This window comes from Eleutherodactylus coqui, chromosome 6, assembly GCF_035609145.1.
Source record: "Eleutherodactylus coqui strain aEleCoq1 chromosome 6, aEleCoq1.hap1, whole genome shotgun sequence".
NCBI lineage: Eukaryota > Metazoa > Chordata > Amphibia > Anura > Eleutherodactylidae > Eleutherodactylus > Eleutherodactylus coqui.
The window spans coordinates 84,306,548-84,330,320 of record NC_089842.1 but is presented as its reverse complement, the minus strand read 5'-3'; the positions used below and the strand labels follow the sequence as shown (position 1 = coordinate 84,330,320).

At 44.3% G+C, this 23,773-nt stretch overlaps 1 protein-coding gene across 2 annotated transcripts; it reads right to left on the bottom strand.

Annotated features, from left to right (window-relative positions):
• Window positions 1-362: 362 nt before the first annotated feature.
• LOC136631377 (protein FAM200C-like) lies at window positions 363-13,191 on the bottom strand. Of its 2 annotated transcripts, XM_066605652.1 has the most exons (3): window positions 12,422-13,191; window positions 12,102-12,229; window positions 363-425 (listed from the first exon to the last, which is right to left on the bottom strand). In XM_066605652.1, the coding sequence occupies exons 1-3, from the start codon at window positions 13,019-13,021 to the stop codon at window positions 404-406; spliced, it is 750 nt and encodes a 249-aa protein (XP_066461749.1). In that variant the 5' UTR covers window positions 13,022-13,191; the 3' UTR covers window positions 363-403. The 2 variants fall into 2 exon arrangements, with proteins under 2 accessions (XP_066461749.1, XP_066461748.1); XM_066605651.1 differs by having other exon boundaries at window positions 12,102-13,191.
• Between the last annotated feature and the right edge of the window lie 10,582 nt (window positions 13,192-23,773).

Below are 23,773 nucleotides of genomic sequence, written 5' to 3'. Positions count from 1 at the left end.
ATTTTTGGTTTGCTACGCTCTTGGACCATCTTCTTGGTGACCAATGCCAACCATGGTATACACAATATTTTTCTCCACCACCATAGTTCGCAAACATCAATTTTCCTCCTATCTCCTTTCCCGAGTGGCCAACTTTCGCATGTGTATATGGAGATCGGAAACACAATTGCATTTATCATTCGGATCTTTGTAGCAATGCTAATATCTTTGCTCTTCCATATCCTTGCCATTCCTTGTATCGTACTGTGGCTAAGGGCAATTTTTCACTTGATTTCTGGTTCTGATTCTCCATTGCCGTCAAACTTGGATCTGAGCAAGAGGAAATATTTAACCACTTCAGTTTCCTCATTGTTGATTTTTACATGGACTGTACCATTACTTGCTGTCATTAACTTTGTTTTCTTTATGTTGAGGTACAGCCCCATCTTAACAAAGGGTAAACACATAAAAACATAGATTAGCTGATATATGACATGTATTCAATAAAACTTTACATAGTGCAAAGCATAAATACACTAAACATGCCCTCATGACTCCATAATATCCTCCAAAAGTAAAGACTGAACCTCAAACATATAGAGTGTCCAGAAATCTCTTCCCAACCCAAGTATTTTCTATGTTCTTCCTTGGCAATAGTTTCTGCACATATGTGCTTCAATTAGTTCTTCCTTTATCTGGCTGGTTGCTAAGGAACCACTGTACACCCAGTATGAATACTTGAGTTAGGAAGGGATTTCCGGATATTACATATGTTGGGGGTCTTCTCTTTACATTGGTGGAGATTATGGGATCAGGCGATCATGTGTGGAGTATTTATGATTTGCAGTATATAAAACACCATTGACTGCGTGTTATGTATAAGCTGATCTATGTTCTTTGGGATTACCATTAAAGTGGCATTCTCACAGCACTAATCTCTCTAAATTTATGAGAATGCATGCGCAGTATGAGAAAATGATCTATTCATTAGTTTAATCCTGGAGATACACGGTAGAGTTTGTGAACGCTAAGACATCGAGGAATGGAAAATGCAGCCCTGCCTCTCCCTATGTTTGGTATTTATATTTTTCGACTTTTTAATTAGCGGTGTCATTACTAATGTAGCATTTATATACTTTTATGATACTCATGATCCTATAATCACACTCATGCGCCATCAATTTATGGTATTTTATATATGAATTATATGAATCTGTTCACATAATTATTGTTTTACAATGTATAAACAGAGGAGGTGCAGAGGTATTACAGATAAGTGCCATATAAAGCAAACATAAGTGAGTGTGTCTTCTAAGCTTATTGTATTCTTAATGATGCTTTTACATGGAACTAGAATCTTACGATTCTTGTTTGCCTGAGCGGAGGAGCTGGTGATGTCATCGCCAGCTCGTTCGCGCTCAGGCAGTCTGTTTACACTATGTGATTCTCGTTGAGATTTGTGCAGTTCTCATTTACTTATTGTTCAGTGTTTCACATCCCTATGTGAAACAATGAACGATCACTGTTTAAACTGCCCAAAAAGTGAGTCGGCACTGGTTTTTATGCCGGCCGAAACTGAACGAGAACTACACAATTCTCATTCTGCGTTTAAACATTGGCTAGCGTTTAAACTAAATGATTACTGTTCAGTTTCGCTTAATAGAATGATTTTCTGAACACTATCGATCGGTCAAAAAAAGCATAGGTGTGATGTGTTTTAAAGGGGTTGTCCCGCGCCGAAACGGGTTTTTTTTTTTTTCAACCCCCCCCCCCCCCCCCCGGTCGGCGCGAGACAACCCCGATGCAGGGAGGTAAAGAAAGCTTACCGGAGCGCTTACCTTAATCCCCGCGCTCCGGTGACTTCAATACTTACCGCTGAAGATGGCCGCCGGGATCCTCTGTCTCCGTGGACCGCAGCTCTTCTGTGCGGTCCATTGCCGATTCCAGCCTCCTGATTGGCTGGAATCGGCACGTGACGGGGCGGAGCTACACGGAGCCTGCATTCTGCACGAGCGGCTCCATAGAAGACTGCAGAAGACCCGGACTGCGCAAGCGCGGCTAATTTGGCCATCGGAGGGCGAAAATTAGTCGGCACCATGGAGACGAGGACGCCAGCAACGGAGCAGGTAAGTATAAAACTTTTTATAACTTCTGTATGGCTCATAATTAATGCACAATGTATATTACAAAGTGCATTATTATGGCCATACAGAAGTGTATAGACCCACTTGCTGCCGCGGGACAACCCCTTTAAGTATGTGACTTGGGATTAGTGATTTTTGATTCAGGGACTTTGGAAGAATCACTTGTATTTAAATTACTACTTATCTATTTGAATGTTTGCATACATTACTTTTAGCCAATCTATCTGTATGATCCCCATTTAGAATGTGCCCCATGATTGACAATGCCTTCCAGTGTACATCTTGTGCCATGTGTGCAGTCCTTGAATAGCCATTTTTGGGTGCATATAGCTGTTGTCAGGAACTGGGGTTCAGGTACTGGAAGTCCCTAAAGCTACCCGCAACCCCTGTCCCTACCTACTTGCCCCCCTGGGCTAGGCCCCAGGGCGACAACTGGGCGACGGACCCTATACTCACTAGGGAAGCGGGACAGGGGGTCAGACTTACAAACAAATACAGAGACAAACAGACAGAGAGGCAAGTCAGGAAGTCCAGGTCGGCAACAGGAGAATACGCGGTACCAGGGATCAGGCGAAGTCAAAGTCAGGTCCAAAAGCAGAGGGTCACAACGGGAAATCAGATGAGAACAATGTGGGTGTAGCCTGGAGACAAACATACACTGGCAATGCTGGAAGGAAAAAGGTACGTTTAAATGCTGTCAGAACTCCCGCCCCAGCAGCTGATTGGGGCGGGGAGCCTGCCAGCAGCCAGACCCAGGCAAAAGGCAGCGAGTGCAGATCCCAGACATCCAGCAGCAAGTGCAGATGCTGCTAGTCAGGATGTCATGGCAATGTGGACTGCATCGCCGCATCTCCAGCAACTGACCACCCAGGCGCCGCCCCCTGAGCACAGTGTCCATGACCCCGACTGCCCGGGGAGGTCACCAAGACCGGAGTTCCTCTGCGCCGCACCCAATCAGCTCGGGTGATAAGACCAGTGGTCAGACGCGGAGACCCCGAGAGCTGCCGGTCCTAACAGTACCCCCCCCCCTTCTACGGGGGGACACTGGACCCCCAAGACCCGGAGCGGGCTTAAGAGGAAAGACCCTGTGGAATAATCGGACCAGACATGGGGCATGAACATCTCTGGCAGGAACCCACGTCTGTTCCTTAGGGCCAAACCCTCTCCAGTGGACCAGATACAGCATTGAGCCCCGAACCCGCCTGGAGTCAACAACTCTCTCCACCTCATATTCTAATTCTTCATGCACCAGCGTAGGAGAGGGTGGGTCATGGGTGGGCAAAACTGGAGTCACATATCTTTTTAACAAGCTTTTATGAAAAACATTATGAATCTTCCAAGAGCCAGGAAGAGACAATCTATCAGCCAGCAGGTTAATAACCTGCGAAATAGAAAAAGGACCAATAAACCGCAGTGCAAGTTTTAAAGACGGAACCTTCAGTCTCAAATTCTTAGAAGACAATAAGACTTGCTCCCCAACCACAAAAGGTGCAGTGATGGTGCGTTTCTTATTAGACTGCCTAAGTACCTTCTCCTGGGAACCCTGAAGGTTCTTATGAACCTGGGCCCAAACTATGCACAGTTCATCAATAGCGGTATCAGTGGATGAGTGTTCAAAGCAGGAGGGGTAGACAGTGCAAATCGAGGATGGAAACCATAATTACAGAAACACGGCGAAACTTGGGAAGATGAATTGACATGATTATTGAATTCAAATTCTTCGAGAGATAAGTAATAGGTCCACTAAAAATGATTATCAGAAACAAAAAGTCGCAGGTACTGGATCAATTCTTGATTCATGCGTTCAATTTGTCCATTGGACTCAGGATGGAATGCCGATGAAAAGGACAAGTTAATATTTAGGTTTTTGCAGAAAGCTCGCCAGAAGCGAGCAACAAACTGTACCCCTCTATCCGAGACAATATCCTCCAGAATCCCATGCAGTCGAACTTCATCCTTGATAAATATTTCAGATAATAATTTGGCATTAGGTAGTTTGCTTAGCGGAACGAAATGTGCCATCTTGGTGAAACGATCGACTATGACCCAAATGACAGTGTTCCCAAGCGATGGAGGCAAATCAGTTATAAAGTCCGTGGACAGGTGGGACCATGGCCTAGAAGGAATGGGCACAGGGAGAAGAGGACCCTCAGGACGTCTCCTGAGACTCTTTGGCTCAGATTCTGCAAGTTCCGGGGTATCAAAGCTCCTAGACAAGGCATCTGCTTTAACATTCTTTGAGCCGGGTCTGTAAGTCACTACAAAATTGAACCTTGAAAAGAACAGGGCCCAGCAGGCTGGTCGAGCATTCCACCTCTTGGCGGAGTCTAGATACATGAGGCTTTTGTGGTCTGTAAGTACAGTGATTTGATGGAGAGCTCCTTCCAGGAAGTGCCTCCCTTCCTCAAATGCTTATTTAATAGCTAGTAACTCCCGGTTACCTACATCGTAATTTCGTTCTGTGGAGAAGAATTTTCTGGAAAAGTAGGCACAAGGCGTAAGGTTTGTGAGTGTGGAGGTACCTTGGGACAGTACCGCTCCAACTCCAAAATCGGAGGCGTCTACCTCCACCACGAATGAACTGGATAGATCAGGTTGGATGAGGACGGGAGCTGAAGAGAAAGCAGCCTTCAGGGTAGTGAAGGCCGCAAGAGCATCTGGAGACCAATTACTCACATCCGCCCCCTTTCTGGTGAGATCTGTTAAAGGTTTAGCCACCATGGAGAAGTTCTTAATGAACTTACGATAATAATTAGTAAACCCCAGGAAGCGCTGCAGGGCTTTTAGGGTAACAGGCTGAGCCCATTCCGTGATAGCTTTCACCTTAACTGGATCCATCTGAATATCACATGGTGTAATGATATATCCCTTGGTCAAACTGTCCTGAATATAGTCCTTCATGGACTCCCTCTCAGGAACAGTTTCATTGTAGATCCAACCCTTCGGGAGTTTAACACCTGGGATCACATCAATTTCACAATCAAATTCTCCATGAGGAGGCAATACTTCAGAAAGTTGTTTGGAGAAAACATCAGAAAACTCAGCAATATAGTCAGGTAACTCGACCCCCTCCAAAACAGAAGTATCCAGAGCCACTGGATTCATGTGATTGGTACAGTGGGACCCCCACTTGACCAGCTCCACCGTGTTCCAATTAATAATGGGATTGTGTTCCCTTAACCATAACGAGGAAGGTGCAAGTCTCAGTATGCAGGGTTCCAATGTGAATGTCAACTCTGGAGTAACAAGATTGACGAGGCCAGCATGCAAGGAAGTGGAGTCTACCCCTTTAACCTGAATAGGAAGATCTAAATGTAGCAAGGAACCAAAAATCTGAGCCACAAAAACAAAATTCACAAAGTTTGCTGCTGCCCCAGAATCAACAAAAGCTTGTCCTGCACGAGAGAAGGAACGGAACTCCAAAGTGCAGGGCAAGAACATTTTAGACACAACAGGGGGTACCTGAGCCCCTAGACAGTCCTCCTGACAACTGCCTAGGAGCGGAAGTTTCTCCCGCCAAGGTTTTTTCCCGCAGGTAGCGATGCGATGACCAGACTCTCCGCAATAAAAACAAAGGTTCTTCTTTAACCGATATTCCCTTCACTGTTTAGGTGACATTGTCCCCAGTTCCAGGGGTTCAGTGGGGGGAGGTGAGGTTGTCGGTCTTGCCGTGGAAGTGGCCGGGGAGGCCGGGGAGGCCGGATGGACCAGACTGGGCCGAGCAGATCGTCTGGCTCTCAGGCGCCGGTCAGCTCGGATGGCTAACGCCATTGCTTGTTCCAGGGTACCAGGCAACGGCTGGGCAACCAGCAGATCTTTTAGGTCTTCAGATAGACCGGTCAAGAACAAGTCCTTAAGGGCTGAGTCGTTCCACCCCGACTCAGTGCAGTGCTGTCTGAATTGGGAACAATAATCTTCTGCCACCTTCTGACCCTGGCGCAAGGACAACAGTTGGGCGACAGCGTAGGCAGCATGGTCGGGTTCGTCATAGATCTGACCCAGCGCAGAGAAAAACGTGTCTAAAGACTGTCGTGAGGGAGAGTCAGGGGGTAAGGAGAATGCCCAGTTTTGAGGTTCTCCTCTCAGTCGGGAAATCACAATGCCCACCCTCTGGTACTCAGTGCCAGACGAGTGGGATTGCAAATCAAAAAACAGTTTACAGCCTTCCCGGAACGAGAAGAACTGCTTCCTTTCCCCAGAAAAAAATTCAGGCAGCGTGGCCTGAGGCTCAGAGATAGCCGCCAGCATCGGGGAAGGCTGAACCTGAGCCTTAGCCAACACCTGTTCCTGGTGCTCCAAGCGGGAAGTCAGGTCCTGTGTCAGGTTAGTCAAGGCCTGGACCTGGTTTGCCAAGGCCGACACGGCCTCCATAGGAGCGGTGAACATAGCCGGTCGGAGGAAAAAAGTCTGACCCTGTCGGGCCAGTGTAACTGTCAGGTACTGGGATTCAGGTACTGGAAGTCCCTAAAGCTACCCGCAACCCCTGTCTTTACCTACTTGCCCCCATGGGCTAGGCCCCAGGGCGACAACTGGGCGACAGTCCCTATACTCACTAGGGAAGCGGGACAGGGGGTCAGACTTACAAACAAATACAGAGACAAACAGACAGAGAGGCAAGTCAGGAAGTGCGGGGAGGCAACAGGAGAATACGCGGTACCAGGGATCAGGCGAAGTCAAAGTCAGGTCCAAAAGCAGAGGGTCACAACGGGAAATCAGATGAGAACAATGCGGGTGTAGCCTGGAGACAAACATACACTGGCAATGCTGGAAGGAAAAAGGTACGTTTAAATGCTGTCAGAACTCCCGCCCCAGCAGCTGATTGGGGCGGGGAGCCTGCCAGCAGCCAGACCCAGGCAAAAGGCAGCGAGTGCAGATCCCAGACATCCAGCAGCAAGTGCAGATGCTGCTAGTCAGGATGTCATGGCAACGTGGACTGCATCGCCGCATCTCTAGCAATTGACCACCCAGGCGCCACCCCCTGAGCACAGGAGCACGCGCCCGGAGCCAGTGTCCGGGACCCCGACTGCCCGGGGAGGTCACCAAGACCGGAGATCCCCTGCGCCGCACCCAATCAGCTCGAATTATAGGACCAGTAGTGCGGACGCGGAGACCCCGAGAGCTGCCGCTCCTAACAGCTGTACTAGTTGTTGCACATTTGGAAGCCCAGATCCTGCATTTAAATGCGCAGCTTACAACACTGAGATCCATTAGCAACATGGAAAGCAGTTTGTTGCTTACTGAGCAGGCACTAGTTGGGGTTGCTGTTGTGGTGGATGGCAGTTTGTGAGAGCAGGATGAGCAGGCAGCTAGCTGGGTGACAGAATGAGAGATAGAGGGAAGAGATCCGGGAAGACCAATTTCGGAACTGGCACAACACAACAAGTTTGCAACGTTGGCAAAAGAGGGGGATGCCGTTACAGGATTAGCTCTGCTGCAGCACGATACGGTCTCCAACCGTCAGGGGGATGTCTGCTCCAGTAAGAAGGGGAATACGAGCACAGGGCAGGCTTGACAGGTTGAGGCAGTGGGAAACTTAGTTATTAGGGGGACAGAAGGGGCAATCTTCAACAAATCCTAGGATTGTTGAACAGTGTGTTGGCTTAATGATAGAAAGCAGAGGGTAATTATTAATGGTAGACACTCTGATTGGGTCACTGTTACTAGTGGGGTACCACAGGGGTAGGTACTGGGCTCTATTCTTTTTAATATGTTTATTAATGACCTGGTATAAGACTCGCACAGTAAAATATCAATATTTGCAGATGATATCAAAGATTGTAAAGCAACACAAGAGAGAACAGAATGCAGTTGCAAAATGATCTGGATAAGTTGGGGGCTTGGGCAGAAAAGTGGCAAATGAGGTTTAACACTGATAAATGTAAAGTTCTTCACATGGGCAGAAGAAATACATGTCACCATTACACGCTATATGGGAAACCACTGGGTAACCCTGACATCGAAAAGGATTTGGGGATGTTAGTTAACTGTAAACTTAACTGGAGAAACCAATGTCAGGCAGCAAAAGAGGTCTAGGTGGAACATGACAAGAACATCGTTCTTCCTCTTTACAAGACACTGGTCAGACCGCATATGAAATATTGTGTACAGTGTTGGGCACCAGTACTCAAGAAGGATATATCAGAGCTTTAGAGGTTATCAAAAATTGGGATGATTTAGTTTAGAAAAAAGACAACTGAGCGGTGACCTAATGACTATGTATAAAGATATCAGGGGTCAATACAGAGATCTCTCCTATCATCTATTTATACACAGGACTGTGACTGTAACAAGGGGGCATCCTCTAGGTCTAGAGGAAAGAATGTTTCTACACCGACATAGAAGGGGGTACTTTACTGTAAGAGCAGTTAGACTATGGAGCTCTCTGCCTGAGGATGTGGCGATGGTAAATTAGATTAAAGCGTTTAAGAGGGGCCTGGACACCTTTCTAGAGCATTACAATACTACATGTTATAGTCACTAATTACTTCAGAAGAGCTGTTGATCCAGGGACTATTCCGATTTCCAAACTTGGAGTCCAGAAGGAATTCTTTCCCTTAAATGAGGAAAATTGGCCTCTACCTTATTTGGTTTTTTTAGTCTTCCTCTGGATCAACATGGGGGGGTAGGATGGACATATGTCTTCTTTCACAGCAAGTGCTGCCTACATTCTCTTCACACTTGCTGTGATATTGAAGAACCCATGGATGGGATACTTAGGAGCCGTACACCCATAGTCTTACAAAGCCGTCATATGTTTTTGGACACCATATGCATTAAAAGTTTCAGGGTGCATATTAACAACTAATTAAAACACGAGGACATTGTCTAATTAAAATATAACATTACTAAACAGCTACACATTCCTAACATAAACTCTTATAAGTAAGCATACAGTTGACAACAGTGATCAATTTACATCCTGCTTGGCGTTGTGTTGTTGGCCATGTGTTAACAAGTATTTCTACCGTGTTATCATAACCTTAGTAACTTGACATCAACTGTGGAAATGTGAAAGATGAGAATTTGATAACATGGACTCAAGGCAATTATTATTTATATGTGATCATAAGGACTTACAGTTGGTGAATCATAGGAGATGAATCCTCGGCTGTGAGCAAATGTGGACAGAGACGAGGGCCATATCAATGCATATTGCACCAAAGGTGGTCTCCCCGTTCGTGACATTGCCACAAAGGAGGATCCCCAGGTCTGCTGTTGAATGCACCATCAAGCGTTTTCATGAAACTGGACCCAACAAAGTTCAACCATGAAGTGGGAAGCCACAGGAGACTATGAGAGCAGAAGATTATTCCATCATGCTGCTCTCCAGACAAGATAGACAGCGAACTGCTCCTAAAATTCAAGCAGATTTCAACTTAGGCCATGTCAAGCAGGTATCTATAGAAACAATGGAGAGGAGACTCAGATCAGCTTGACTGTCAGTAGAGTTGCTGTGTGGAAACCACTTCTTAAGACTGTAAATAAATAGAAAAGACTGCAGTGGGTGCAGAAACACAAGAATTGGACCACAGAAGATTTTTTAAAAATTTGAGGTGTTTGGGAGCAAAATAAAAATAGGGTCTGTAGTGGTTTAGGGGACAATTTCCTATAGAGGAGTGAGTATACTGTATAGAATCAAGGGAATTCTCAAGCACAAGAGGTACCACAAAATCCTGGTTCACCATGCAGCCCCTGCAGGAAAGAAACTGTTAAGCTGGGGATTCATTATGCAGCAAGATAATGACCCAAAACACACCTCAGAACTTTGCAAGAACTACCTGTTGAGGAAAGAAGAGGGTATCTTAAAATAATGGAATGGCCGCTACAATCACTCAATCAAAACCTAGTTGAACTTCTATGGTAAGAACTCGGATATGCAGTGAGGAAACCATGTTTAGCCTCTCAAGCGAGCCTCATTGAAGCAATTAGAACCAAGCATTTTACAAAATGTAGTCAGGAGGGTGCCTAGAGTAGTTTTTTTTTTTAATTAAAAGAAAGTTGGATGTTTTTCTTTGACTCATAAGATCTTGAAAAGCAAAGTTTCTATATTGTTCCTTATACACTGTGAATAAATATATATTTTTTTGTTTTGATCAAATATCTGTGTTATTCTTGAATGTTTTCCCCCTTAAACCATAAATGTTCATGCTGCCCAAAGACTTTTGACTGGCAGTTGTATGTGTTCTTTCATCTATTATCTGTTGGAAGGAAATTCATATTCTTCCAATCACCAATATGAAACAAGTGGTTCCTGTGGTTTAAGTCACCTAAAAACAGCATACAAAAAAACAGCTAATTAAAAATGATCTAAATGATTCATGCATCTGCCTTATAACGTCACTATAAAATTAAGCATCAGTATTGGCAGCAGCTTAGTCACCTCTTGCTTGGCCTTGTATTCACCTTCTTGTTGGACAGGATTACACAGTGAAATAGAAGCCACCAAGTTACTCAATTTTTATGTAACAGAAAGATGATAAAAATAAATCAAACAAGAGAAAATAAACAGTTACTGTTGGAACACAATGCTCTCTAAAGCCTACAGAACATGGTATCCTGCCCCTGGGGCATCCACATAGGTCCCTGCCCATCAAGTCTTATCATAGGTAACGCCAAGCTTGTTCAGTCTTGCTTCCGATTGAGTTTTTCAGAGACATGAGAAAACCCAGTTCAATTAATTATTCAATTGCAGGTTACACTTGATAAATTATTCATGGGCTCCATCATTAGCTACTGATTAAGGTGTTAACGCAGTACATGTGTGTTGTTTTAAAGGGTATGTTCTTTTTTGGACAGCTGGGATAGGAGTAATATAGAGCTGACACCCACAGCTCCTGTGTCTGTGCCATCCCAGTGCTGTACATTTATGGCATTGTGCTAGCACCATAAAAGTTCACCAAGTGGTTAAACCTTTTTACAGTTTTTATATAATTATGTATGATCATAACCAAAAATGTTGAGTCCTTTGTATGGGGGATTAGAAAGTTGACCTACTGTAGTCTGATAAATGCAATAACTGCTAAAGCAGTGGTTCTTAATCTTGTTGGAGGTACTGCACCTCGCACGTTTCATACGTGCATTCACTGAACCCTTCGTAATTGGAAAAATAAGATAAAAGATTTTCAAATTCAAAACATAGGTATATGTACATTGTTGCAATTTGTGTATCACTTACTATGCACTGAATGTGATGAAGAAACCTGCCTCATCTCACTGACTTATTTAATAATACTGTGTTTACAACAATTTAAGCAAAATATCTGGATCTGTTTATTATTCCACACCTCACCACTCACAACTACAAATTGTACCCAAGGGCACTGGCGTCCGAACAAAACAAATCACAATTAATTGCCAGCCACAAATAATAATAATAAAATTAGCGCTGACCATAGCCATTTGTAGCGTCACGACATATATATTTTATTAGTGCACAAAAAGAATCATGCATCAGTTGTACACAATGAACTCAATGAATATGTACTGCAAATCAGTGTGACTTTTGCTGTTGCCTTTCAGAGACATGTTCAGAAATGCACGGCTTCACCTCCGCACGTGCCACTCTCATATCATTTTCGCAACCGCGTCTGTTCCTTATCTTTGTTTTTATGTCTAGCATTCTCAAAAAGGATACATTGTAACAAATGGTATGAGTATCTCAAGGGCTTTCTTAGCAATAAGAAGGCATGCTGCAATTTGGGGACACCAAGACGTTGAGAGCGTTGTTGTTCTAAAGAGTTGCTGTTGAACCTGGCTCTTCTAAACTTCAATTATTTTATCTAGGTATTCATCATTGAGATCTGCTGTCACAACATTAAGTGTGAACAGCTCTCTCACCCATGCTGGATATGACTCTCTGGTGAGGAAGTATCCATCGAGAGACTTTGCAAGCTCATCTAAGTCAATGGCAATTGCTTGCTTCAGTACACTGGGTGCAGAAATGTCCCCAATTACAGACACATCTTCGATCTTACTTACACAGTCATCCAGAGGGGAAAGCTTGCGAATTTATCATTCTCTGCTTGTCGTTTCCATAACGGTAGCTTTATTCGAAAAGCCTTCAGGTTTTCTTCCGTTTTGATGATATTGACTCCATCGACCTGCATCTGTTGAATGAGATGATCGAGAAGCATCAAAGATATCGGCCATGTACGCCAAAACTCAGAATTTTTGAAGCAATCTACATGGCAATGTTGGTGCTCTCGCAAAAACAGGGTTAATTTCACACGCATGCCAAAAACACGATTCAGCACCTTTTCCAGGGATAACGACCAAACGTTATAATGGTACAAAATTACCTCAAATTCAGAGCCCATTTCATTACATAGCTCTTTGAAGATGCGGTTCTTCAGAGCACTATTTTGTACATAGTTCACACATTCCACTACAATTTTTAATACTTCTGACAGTTTTGGAGACAAGGTTTGTGTTGCCAACGCATTCCTGTGCAGAACACAGTGCATAACAATGATGTGTGGTGCATTGCCTTTCACTAGCACACCAAAACCAGAGTTTCGTCCCAGCATGACTGGAGCTCCGTGCGAACAAACAGCAGAAACCAGATCCCACAAAAGATTGTCTCTGAAGAAGTCATCCACAAGTTTCTTCATGCTGGCTGCCTTAGTTGTTGTTGTAAGAGGCTTATAAAATAAAAAATCTTTCTTTATCACATCGTATTTCACAAAGCACAGAAATACAACAAGCTGGCCTAGATTGGAAACATTGGTGGTCCTGTTGAGTTGGAGGCTGAATTTTGCTGGGCTTGAAATCAGATCTCCAACTACTTGTGCCAAGATGTCATCACTCATGTCACCTATTCTGCTGCCAAGGGTGTCATTTGAAAAAGGAATTTGGGATAACTTATTTTCAGCAGCTTTTCCCAGCATGATATTTGCCATCTTTAACACAGCTGGTTTTACGAGTGTTCCACCAGTTATGTGTGGTTTGTCCTGCTTTGTGATCAGGTATGCAACTTCGTACGATGCTGTGAGGATCAGTTAGTTGATGGGTATAAAGCCGAGAACAGGCAGAGTAGCCGTTCCATCGAATCTGGCTCTCTTCACCTTGAATTCAGTGAGCGTTGTGTTCTTGTATTTCTCACCTCTATGCAGCCGTAGAAAGTGTTCCTTTAGTTTTTCCAGTGCTAGACTAAAATGACTCAACTTGGCATTGCAAATTATGTATTGAAGATGCTGACTCACATCGCGTTTAGAGTTTAGTGAACGTACTCTGTCGAGCTTGATGCTCGTTCAAGTATTAGCGTACTCGATGGTGCTCATTACTCGAAGGAGCATCACGCTGTGTTCGACCCCGCCCCAGTTTTTGGCTCCTCCCTGCTGTGACGTGCCTATTGTGGCCCCTGCCCGCTGCAGCGCATGTGTCAATGGCAAATTTTTTGGAAGAGGGAGAGGGAGGGAGAGAGAGAGAGAGAGAGAGAGGGAGAGGGAGAGGGAGAGGGAGAGGGAGAGAGGGAGAGAGAGAGAGAGAGAGAACACGAACCAAGGGAAAAAAAATTCTCGAGTCTCCCATTGTAGTCAATGGGGTTCGTTACTCGAGTAGAGCTCTCGAATTTTCCAAAAAGCTCGACTCGAATAACGCAGACCCGAGCATTTGGGTGCTCACTCATCTCTAATCGCGTTCCATTATACACATGAATCCATATTGTACATGTTTGTCCAACCCCTTTTTTTCTCAACATGGTTAGTACGAAGTAATTGAAATATTAATAAGTCTAGAGACCCAAAGTATGGCACTAAAGAAATTACTTGGCTTTGGAGTCAAAGTTCACTTAGCTATGTTTAGCCCAGAAAGAAGTAGAGCTAGAGACTAATTTAATTACAGCACCTCCAATGCAAAAGCTTGAGGACGTGGGAGGAAATTACTCTTTACAAACAGGCCCACCTGACCTCTAAAGAGAAAGAAGCTTCCTGATAGGTCAGTGGGTGTGGTTAACCAGAAAAGAGAGAAACAAGAGTTTCTAGTGGAGAAGATCCAGGAATTCCTTTAGCCTAGCATATGCGCAGTGGGGGGCATCACGAATCATATGAGTGGGGTGAACTGACTGTACAGACACACAGTGTGTATGTCTTGACCGCTGACGAACCTCTGAGACTGACTCACTGAACCCAGGTTAAGAACCACTGTGCTAGAGGGTAGTTGAGAAGATGACATAGGATATATCTGATTATCAAGGGAAATGTGATAAATGCTGATGATTATAACAGTAAAGGTCCTTAGTGCTGATGTTCATTGGGGAAAGTAATAACGTCTATTAGCAGAAATGCTATCCTGGAAATGTTCAATCTGCAGATCCCAAGGTTTACAGAGAGAGATGGTGCAATGATAATTATTAGATACATTTGAATATTATTATGCATTCTTAATGTATATGATGTAACTGTTGCGTAATAGCCTCTGTGCGGCCTCCATGGATGTTGTATGTGTAGATTTACTTTCAGACTCGGTGACTATTGGAAGATGTACAGTACATCACAAGGGGCAGGGCATTTGCTTTTAATGGATGAATGGTAGGACACGATTTTTCTAGGGTTGTCATCTTTGTAAAAAAAATTGCGGCCCTAGGTGTGGGTGTGGTTAGGGGTGTGGCTCATGATGTATGTTTTTTCCTTTATTATTCTAGTAGCCACAATTGGTAATTGTACCCCCCTCAGGAGTCCCAATATTTCACTCACTCTCTAGCTCCCGCCTTGCTGTCACTGCTATAATCAGAGACTGTTACCCCTGCCCTCTCCCCCTGGCATTTGTGCTGTGTGCAGGACATGCAGGCTGTCGGATGGAGGGGGTCAGAGTCTTTGATTACATCAGCGGAGGCCAGATGGGAACTAGAGAGTGAAATGCTTGATGGCGTGGGGTTGTTGCCCGGCCATAGGTAACATTAATAAATAAATACCGGAACCGGCCTTTGGACTTAATTACTGGCTAAGCCAGTGTTTTACCGACCGGGTGGCAACACTAGTCTTTCCCCGCAGTGTGGTGCCTGCTTTTAAATAAAAGGAGGGACATGGCACACAAGTTGCTGTTTGTGAAGTTGCAGTGGTGAAATGCATTACAAGCATGTGGTCTGTGCAGAGGTGCAGTGTGCCCAAGTTGTAAGTCATGATGGAAAGCCCTGGAAGCTTGCTGTGTGAGCGGTTAGGAGCAACCTGAGTGTCTGCTGAGAAAGAATCCCTGCAGCCTCTTGATCAGAAATAAAGCGCTGCAGTAGATCTATTCGTCGATCTGCTGAATTGCTGAGCCAAAGAGAAACCCTACACTATAAAGACTCTGGGGTGGTCGTAGGGTATATGGGGAAAATATTTTCTTGCGATATCTTTTGGGGACCCTCGTAAAACTTGACAATTGGTAAGAAAATTAGGTTCCTAAAGTTTTAGATCACTTGGATAACATTAATCCGTGCCTCATCAACCTTGAAGTTATTATTTTAAGGCATATTTGTTAAAAAAAAATCACAGTTCTTCTATAAAACTAAAACTATTTGTCCTAAGAACCTAATTAGGGTCTCATTCTATTGATAGTGTTCTTGCTTTCAAATATTGCTTCAACCACTTTTTGGGTGTGACTTATAGATTTGAAGATATTAGGCAATTTTCAGGGCCTTGCGTGTTCCAAGTGTCCAAATGATTGGTATGTTGAATGTGAGAGGAGGCCTTACTTTCCTTGTCACAGACTACTTGTTCTTAGGGAAGGGACCCTTTCAAAAAAGACAAAGGGAACAAACCTACCAGATATCTTCCCTTCTGCTCTTGGGGTGTGGTGACCAGCAGAAAATGCAGTCAATATTTGAATTTCAATTGGTAACCTTTGCTATTGTTTTTTTTTTCAGTTTTGACTTTGAGTGAAAATGTATTCAGGACCTTCGTCTTCCAAAGCAACAGCTTGCATGACTTTAAGGCATAAAAAAAGATTTTTTTAATTAGGTATGCATCTCATCAAATTACTGGTTGTAAGTTATTATCGAATTTTCAAGTGTTGCAAAGTTTGTTTTATAATTTGCACCAAGTCAAACTCAGCATCAAAGAAGCTTCAAGACGTACTATCCAAGAAGTATTAATTTTCTGGGAAAAATCTAATATTCCAACAAGAAACTTAACAAATTGTGTTGCAAAGCTTGAAAAACTTCCTGCTGGCAGAAATTCAAGTAGAGCTCAAAATGAAGCCTTCAAGTCAACCCTTGATGACCTTTTCGATATTGCTCAGCAGGATGGCCCTATCACAGATAAGTACCCTAAAACATTAAATATTTTATTGATATTCATTTAAAATAATTGGGCCAAAGACCAATAAAGACAAAACAAACAGACAAAGGTGTTTTTGTCACAATGTGAGGTGTCTAGGATATACACCCCATGCTTACGAATGAGTAACAAATCCCTAACTACACAGAGGACCTCCGAAAAAGAGAAGCCCTATTCGCCATCTTGGTTGTACATTGTATGTGTAGCAGGGAGAGTCATTTTCAGAGAACCCCAATAACAGAGGTACCCTACAAAACGTGTCCACTGTGCATATTATTGGTGGCAAGAAAAAAGGAGTTAAAGTTATATTTATGGACAAGAACATTATCAATAAAATGAGACCATCATCGGGTTTCTAGGATAAATAGTTTTTGTTTTATGGGTGAAGAACTGTGATGTTTTTTAACAAAAACTCTCTAAAATCATAACCAAGGTTGATGAGGCACGGGTTAACGTTATCCAGAAACTTTCAGAAACTTATTTCCTTACCAGATGGCAACTTTTGGGTGGGTCCCCCATAAAAAATGTGAACATTAATTTTTTGTGACCACCCTACGACACGTATGCCATTGAGAGATTTGTTAAATGTGTCCATGGAGTGGGGATGTGCAAAAAATGCACAGATAATAGTTATTGCTGACACATTTTTAAAGGCTAATGTAAAACTTAATGTTACAGTGGCATCTAGTGAATAGCCTCCACAACCACTGCCTTATTTTACCCTGGACAATTTGATTGGTGGTCTTCAGGTCACCTGATTGTAAAGGAGGATCAGGACTTTTGAGCATGCTCTGAGAAAACTAGTGATGCAGTAAGTTTTGGAGTAGCTGAGGAGGAGTGGGTGTGGGTCCCCCAGGCCTACCCTGCTGGTAGAAGGAAACAGCTAACCAAACTGATAGGAAGCTGTAGAAGGCAGGGAAGAAATTCTCAGTAAGAGAACCTAGAGCAATGGGACGCTAGTGTTTAAGACATGATGAGTTGGTGTTGCTGGAGAGAAAAGAAGCAGTGATTTCTTACAACACTCTAAGGGTGAAGTCACACGAACGTATATCGGCTCGGCGTGAAAACCGAGCCGATATATGTTCGTGTGACTTCACCCTAAGGTACCTACAAACGCTACAGAGGATGCCGTTGGTGGTTGTACAGCGGCTGAACTTAAACAAGAAGTGTAAGTAGAGACCAGTCTATAAGACACGGGTGCATTGTGCACATTTAGGAGTAGTTAAGATGGAACTTTAACTTCTAAATGGTTGAGTACCATTGTTCTGGGCTTGGAACTGTTGCTGCCTTCATCCACCCTGTATGTACTAAAGAGTGCTCCTCAAGCAGTGCAGGGCACCCAAACTGTTAAGAGAGGCTGCATTATTAGACTTTAAGTTTTAAGCAGGTTCGGATTTGATCACCCTGATAAGGACAACATGAAGGGACTAATCAAAGAGGGCTTATGGTAACCTGGTGAAACCAGTCATTTATAAGTCATTTATAATTACTAGGTGGAGGAATATAGGCTAGTGTTTGCTCACACCTAAGGCAGATTCTAATTGTGATAAAACATTAGATTCAATACTCCATTGTTAAATTAACCTCTTAATTTAATCCATTTGTTCAAACATATTTAGTGTTAAATAAGAAATCCTTAAATGGTATTTCCGTGGCTCCGGTTTTTCTATTGTATTCTAAGCCCTTGTGTAACACCATGGTCAAACAACAACGTTCTGAATTGTATGCTACTTTAGGTTTTGTATAGTAAGGTTCTCAAAACGAGTGTCAAATTAAAGTGACTTTACTGCTAATAGAGCTGCCAAGTGAAGACTGTTACTAATTACTGGCTTATGTGGTCCAGCTCTTAATCTACCTGCGCGTGGGGTCCCTGCGCTTTATGATCTGTGGCGGACGGACCCCAACATTTATCCTAAGAATGAAGGGATTGCAGCGCTACTATAATGCTGTGTCTACTTCACTGTTTCTTGCTACTCGCGTTGCATGATACTGCAGTTCCCTGCAGAGCTAGGAGGCTGAAAATATCACTGTGCAGGGATAACTTAGAAGGGGACACAGCGATCAAACAACTTGCCCTTTGTTAGACCTCTACAAATCATTTAGTGGTGGGATATCTTAGTTTTATGGCAACTGCTCATGCCAACGGTGTCCCCTATCTCCTCCTGTGGGCTGCTTGTCCATTGTGTTCTATGAGGCAGTCGCTACATCTCCTGTCAGTTTCTTGGCCCCCATGGGGTGCGTGTGCACTGGCACACTGAGAAGCAGCAAAGAAGACTGGGCTTTGCTTCTGTTTTTGTCCGACTTCACACGAGCCGGAGGCCCGCAGCGGATTCTGTCCCGGCTACCTTACATACCTGAATTATCTGTATTGTGGATGACCACGGCTGCTCATCGTTAAACATGTGCAGTACAGTTTTTTTTTTCCTACTGTTTGTAATGTACCTGTGACTCATACGCAATGTTAATTGCGTATGGGTTGCGGGTTGGATGGCCTCCATTGAGCTCAGTGCTCCCATCATTCTGGCAAAGAAGTGACAAATCAAGTTCAAAGTAAATGAATATAAGCTTAAAGGGGTTGTCCCGCGAAAGCAAGTGGGGGTATACACTTCTGTATGGCCATATTAATGCACTTTGTAATGTACATTGTGCATTAATTATGAGCCATACAGAAGTTATTCACTTACCTGTTCCGTTGCTAGCGTCCTCGTCTCCATGGTGCCGTCTAATCTTCAGCGTCTAATCTCCCGATTAGACGCGCTTGCGCAGTCCGGTCTTCTCCCTTCTGAATGGGGCCGCTCGTGCCGGAGAGCTGCTCCTCGTAGCTCCGCCCCGTCACGTGTACCGATTCCAGCCAATCAGGAGGCTGGAATCGGCAATGGAACGCACAGAGCCCACGGTGCACCATGGGAGAAGACCTGCGGTCCACCGTGGGTGAAGATCCCGGCGGCCATCTTCGCAAGGTAAGTAAGAAGTCACCGGAGCGCGGGGATTCGGGTAAGTACTAACCGTTTTTGTTTTTTTTTAAACCCCTGCATTGGGTTTGTCTCGCGCCGAACGGGGGGGCTATTGAAAAAAAAAAAAAACCCGTTTCGGCGCGGGACAACCCCTTTAAACACTAAGGATACATGCAGATTGATAAATGAAAAGTTGGGCCCAAAATTCTCAGGTGCAACTCATGTTTCAGCACACGAACGTCACATCAGTGGACTGTCTAATGTGCCAGAGACCGCACAATAACGTGCTATTCCCGTCCAAAAATTGGAAAAGAATAGAAAATGCTGCAATTTTTTGAGTAAAAAAAAAAGCCCATGTGGATACACCCATTCAAAAGATAGGTGCTATTTTCGTACTGATTTTTTTGTCCGAAAATCAGAAGGAAAAAAAGGCTATGTACGTGTATCTTAAGGGCTCGTGCCCACAAGCGTCACAGGATACGCCCACGGATTTATGCCATGGGAGTACAGTGATTAAAAACAAAAATGCGCCTGCTGGTGATCGCGGTCTCTATTAATGCTATATTAACGGAGACCTCCTGCGGCATAAATCTGCAGCAAATAGATCATGCTATGATTTATTTCCCGCTGCAGAAATCTGCAGTAGAACTCCACGTGAAACACGGTTTTCGTGCTATGCAATGCAACTTTAACAGTAGGAATTCCTATTGTCAAATCCCTAAAATAAGCCCTAGCTGGAGAAATAAAAAAAATAATAAAACATTACTTAGAAGTGCTGTCCGGCTCTGGCCCGTCTTCTCCCTGGTAGTTGTCTTCACCGGGGATTAGAAAATCCCCGCCTACAGGAAGCGCTACCTCTAAATGGCTGAGGGACACGCCAATCAGACCCAGCGCTTGAATTAATCACAGCCAATGAATGGCTGTTATTGGCTGAGCATCACGCTACTCAGCCAGTTAGAGGCAGTGCTTCCAGGAGGCAGGGATTTTTCAATCCCCGGCCAGAAGAGATGCTAAAGTCTAGTGCCGGGGACCGGGAAGAAGATGTAGCGGAGCTGGACAGCGCTTCTAAGGTGATATATTCTTTTTTTTCCCTGCAGCTAGGGCTTTTATTTCAAGCTTTTCCACCCAAAAAAATCTTCGCAAGTAGGGCTACAAAATTGTGGTATATACGCAGCAATATTGCACGGACCACTGATGTGATATCGCTGTGATTTTCTCTCAGTGATATGTCGCCCATGTGAAGGAGGCCCTGGGGTGCCCTCACACTTGTGATCGCGATATCAGTGCTTTTTTTTTTTTTTTTTTTTTTTTACACTCGAATGTTAATAGGACTTCCTAATGTTAAAACTGCTTTGCACAAAAATTGCAAGTTTGTGCTTTGTGATTTTTGTGCAATAAGTTTTTAACATTAGAAAGTCTTATGCTGAGAAAATCTTGAGGCTATTGGCCGACACTAAATTTGATTTCAGGAATTAGTGTCAGGGAGCTACGGACGTTACTTTGGATTGATGGGAAAAACGTCATGGAATTCACCTGAAGCTGCAATCAATGTACCACAACCTATGAACAGTATTTGGTGTGTATTTTATATGGAGAGGTGTTGCGGACGTGACAGTGAATCATTGGGATAAAAAAAATATTTGCTTTGTTCATTGAGAAATCCTAGCAATCCTCATAAAGATCCACACAGCCGAAACTAGGTCAATTTCACTATTGCTCATCTGGTTGGACAGCCTGGGGGTTTCACGCTGACTGATCTATTAAATAATACATCACAAGGACAACTAATCTAATTCCATCAGGAACTGCAATCAATCTTGTTGCAGTCATCCTCTCCATGCTGCGCTCTGTAGATTCCCTCATTTCCATTAGTATTTTCCTAATTTGCAGTTTTTATACAGCCGATATGCATCAGATCATAAAAGCACCCAGGCGGGCAAGACAGCGCATTTGGGCAGGGCGCTTTTAAAAAGTATAAAATCAAAAACCCTCTAAAAACAGCATGCAACCAGCGGTGGCTCTATGCAGGACTACTATCAGGGGAGGAGAAGGGGGTTGGTTTGTGTGCTGATGCAGTCATGTGATTGGGCCTAGGGTGGTCCTGATTCAAGTCTTTGTATTGTGGTGCAAGAACCAGAACCATGGGTCAATAGAAACCCTTCACTGTCATTAGCGGTGCCTGGGTGTTGGAACCCAGAACCGTAAGAAAGTTGGCTGACGTAATAAAAAGGATCCGAACAGGCCTGTGGCCCCTCCTGCCACCCATGGGCTTGTTTCACACCTGACAGTCATTCCATGTGAGGCAACCCTACTGCTATCAAAGCCATAGTTAAATTCCATGGCATTGGAAATTAAACTTTAATGCAAATAGCCAAGATTGGGAGGTTAATTTACATGGTTAGTATATTCAAAAAGCACACAAATAAAAATGTCCAAAGCCCAAACTACAAGATGATATGTTATGGAAATCGACACATGGAGACTCTGGGTAGCAAAAAAAAAAAAAAAAAAAGACTTGAAAACTGCTGTAACTTATCGCAAGGGGTATAGGTCTAATAATTGAATTCATCATTTGATACTCAAAAATGTGTCATGGCTAAAATCAGGCAAAATCTACTAAGTTAGGGCTTATTCACACAGGCATCTGTTACATTCGCCTGTCGGTGATGAAGAAAAAAAAAAGTGAACGAGCATAGAAATCTAATGCTGAGCCCACTATGCTTTCGAGTGGGGGAAGGGGCGGTTAAGCTCTGCTAAACTGTCTCCCCCTCGCTGTCTCTCGGAAAGGGGAGGAGGCGGGAGCTAGTGTGCCAAGCTCCTGCCGCCTCTCCCCCCACCCCCCCCCCCATGTTGCAGCCAGTGGGAAGGGGGTAGGATGGTGCAGGAGCCTAGCAACTAGCTCAGCACCCCCTCCCGTTGCAAATAGCTGGCAAGGGGGTGGAAGTTTAGCACTGACCCTGCTAAACTCCCTCCCACCTTACTTCTCCGGCAGCTGTAATGAGACTCCTATGGGAGCCTATGCAGCTACCGCTGTAAAAGCGCCCAGATGAAATGCACCATCTTGGCCGGCCGAGTGCTTTTATGCCGTGGAAATACGCCCATGTAAACTGATGCATCGTTAACCAATGCATCAGAGGGGCAGCTTATATTGAGCAGGCGTGAGAACGCACCTGATATGCGCTTATGTGAAAGGAGCCCAAGGCTATATTCATGTGAGCATATATTAGCCAGCGTTTTAACAGTTGGCCAATATGCGCTGTGATCTGATGCATTGGATTCCAATGCATCAGATCACATGGCCGCATTACGGAGACATAAACCGCCTGGCAAGGCCAATGTAGCACTGGGCGTTTTTACGTCGGGCCCAAAAGATAGTCCTGGAACTATCTTTTGGGCTGGAATAAGTCTGCCACTGCATGGGCTCCTATGGGAGCCCATAGCCGTGGCCATAGGTGGGGGGGGAGTTTAGCAGCATGGCTGATAATCTCCCTCCCTCTGCTCTCCTCACAGATGCAGGCTCACCTCATCTCCTCCCTGCTCGTTCTGTACAATGGAAGGGGGTGATGGGGTGGAGCCAAGCACCATTGATGGCTATGGACAAGGGGCAGGATGTGGGCAGAGCTAAGCTATCGCTCTCCTTGCCGCTTGTCCATAGCCATCAACGGGAGGAGGCAAGGTGGGCCACTGCTTAGCTTCGCCCCCACCCCATTGCAAAGAACGAGCAGGGAGGAAACTAGAGTCGAACTTGCGATGGGAAGGGAGGGGAAATGGGTGATGGCATGGTAAGCTCGGTGAATATGCACCGGGCCCCATGCCGTGTGAACGGGTGTACAAACAGAGCTTCTACGCCCCAGATGGAAGCGTATATTGGCTGGTAGTGAAAACGCTGGCCAATATGCGCTCGTGTGAAAGAAGCCTTTTTGTCATCACCAGAATTAGTGTTAGGAATTCTGATCCGCTACACGGTTGTCAGAGTTAGCACTTCTAGTTGTACTGCAATCCTGTAATAAAAATGTTCTGTTCATCTGTCTATATGTGTGTGTTTTTAGTACATGAAGGAGAGAAAGACAACCCACACGGTGTTTATACAGCATTTTTATTACTAGTGTGGTTGATGATTTGGCACAGTAATTACAATCTCACTGCTAAATGCATCAGAGACACACAATACAAACTTCCCCAGCCAAAGCAGATCAATCAGGGTGGAAACAGGCGCCAAACATGTGAGACTCCAGTTAAATAAAATGGTTGACTAGTAACGAGGCACTGGTGGCCATCCAGCACTATTGCTCTGTTCAGTCACTTAGTGGTAGTGATTGATTTAGTAGAATTGAATTAATCACTTCTTTGCAAACCAATGACTTGAGTTGACCTTCAGTCCTATTAAAAGGCCTCCAACCTGATGAGTTCAGTCACACTGATCATTGCTACATAGGACGAA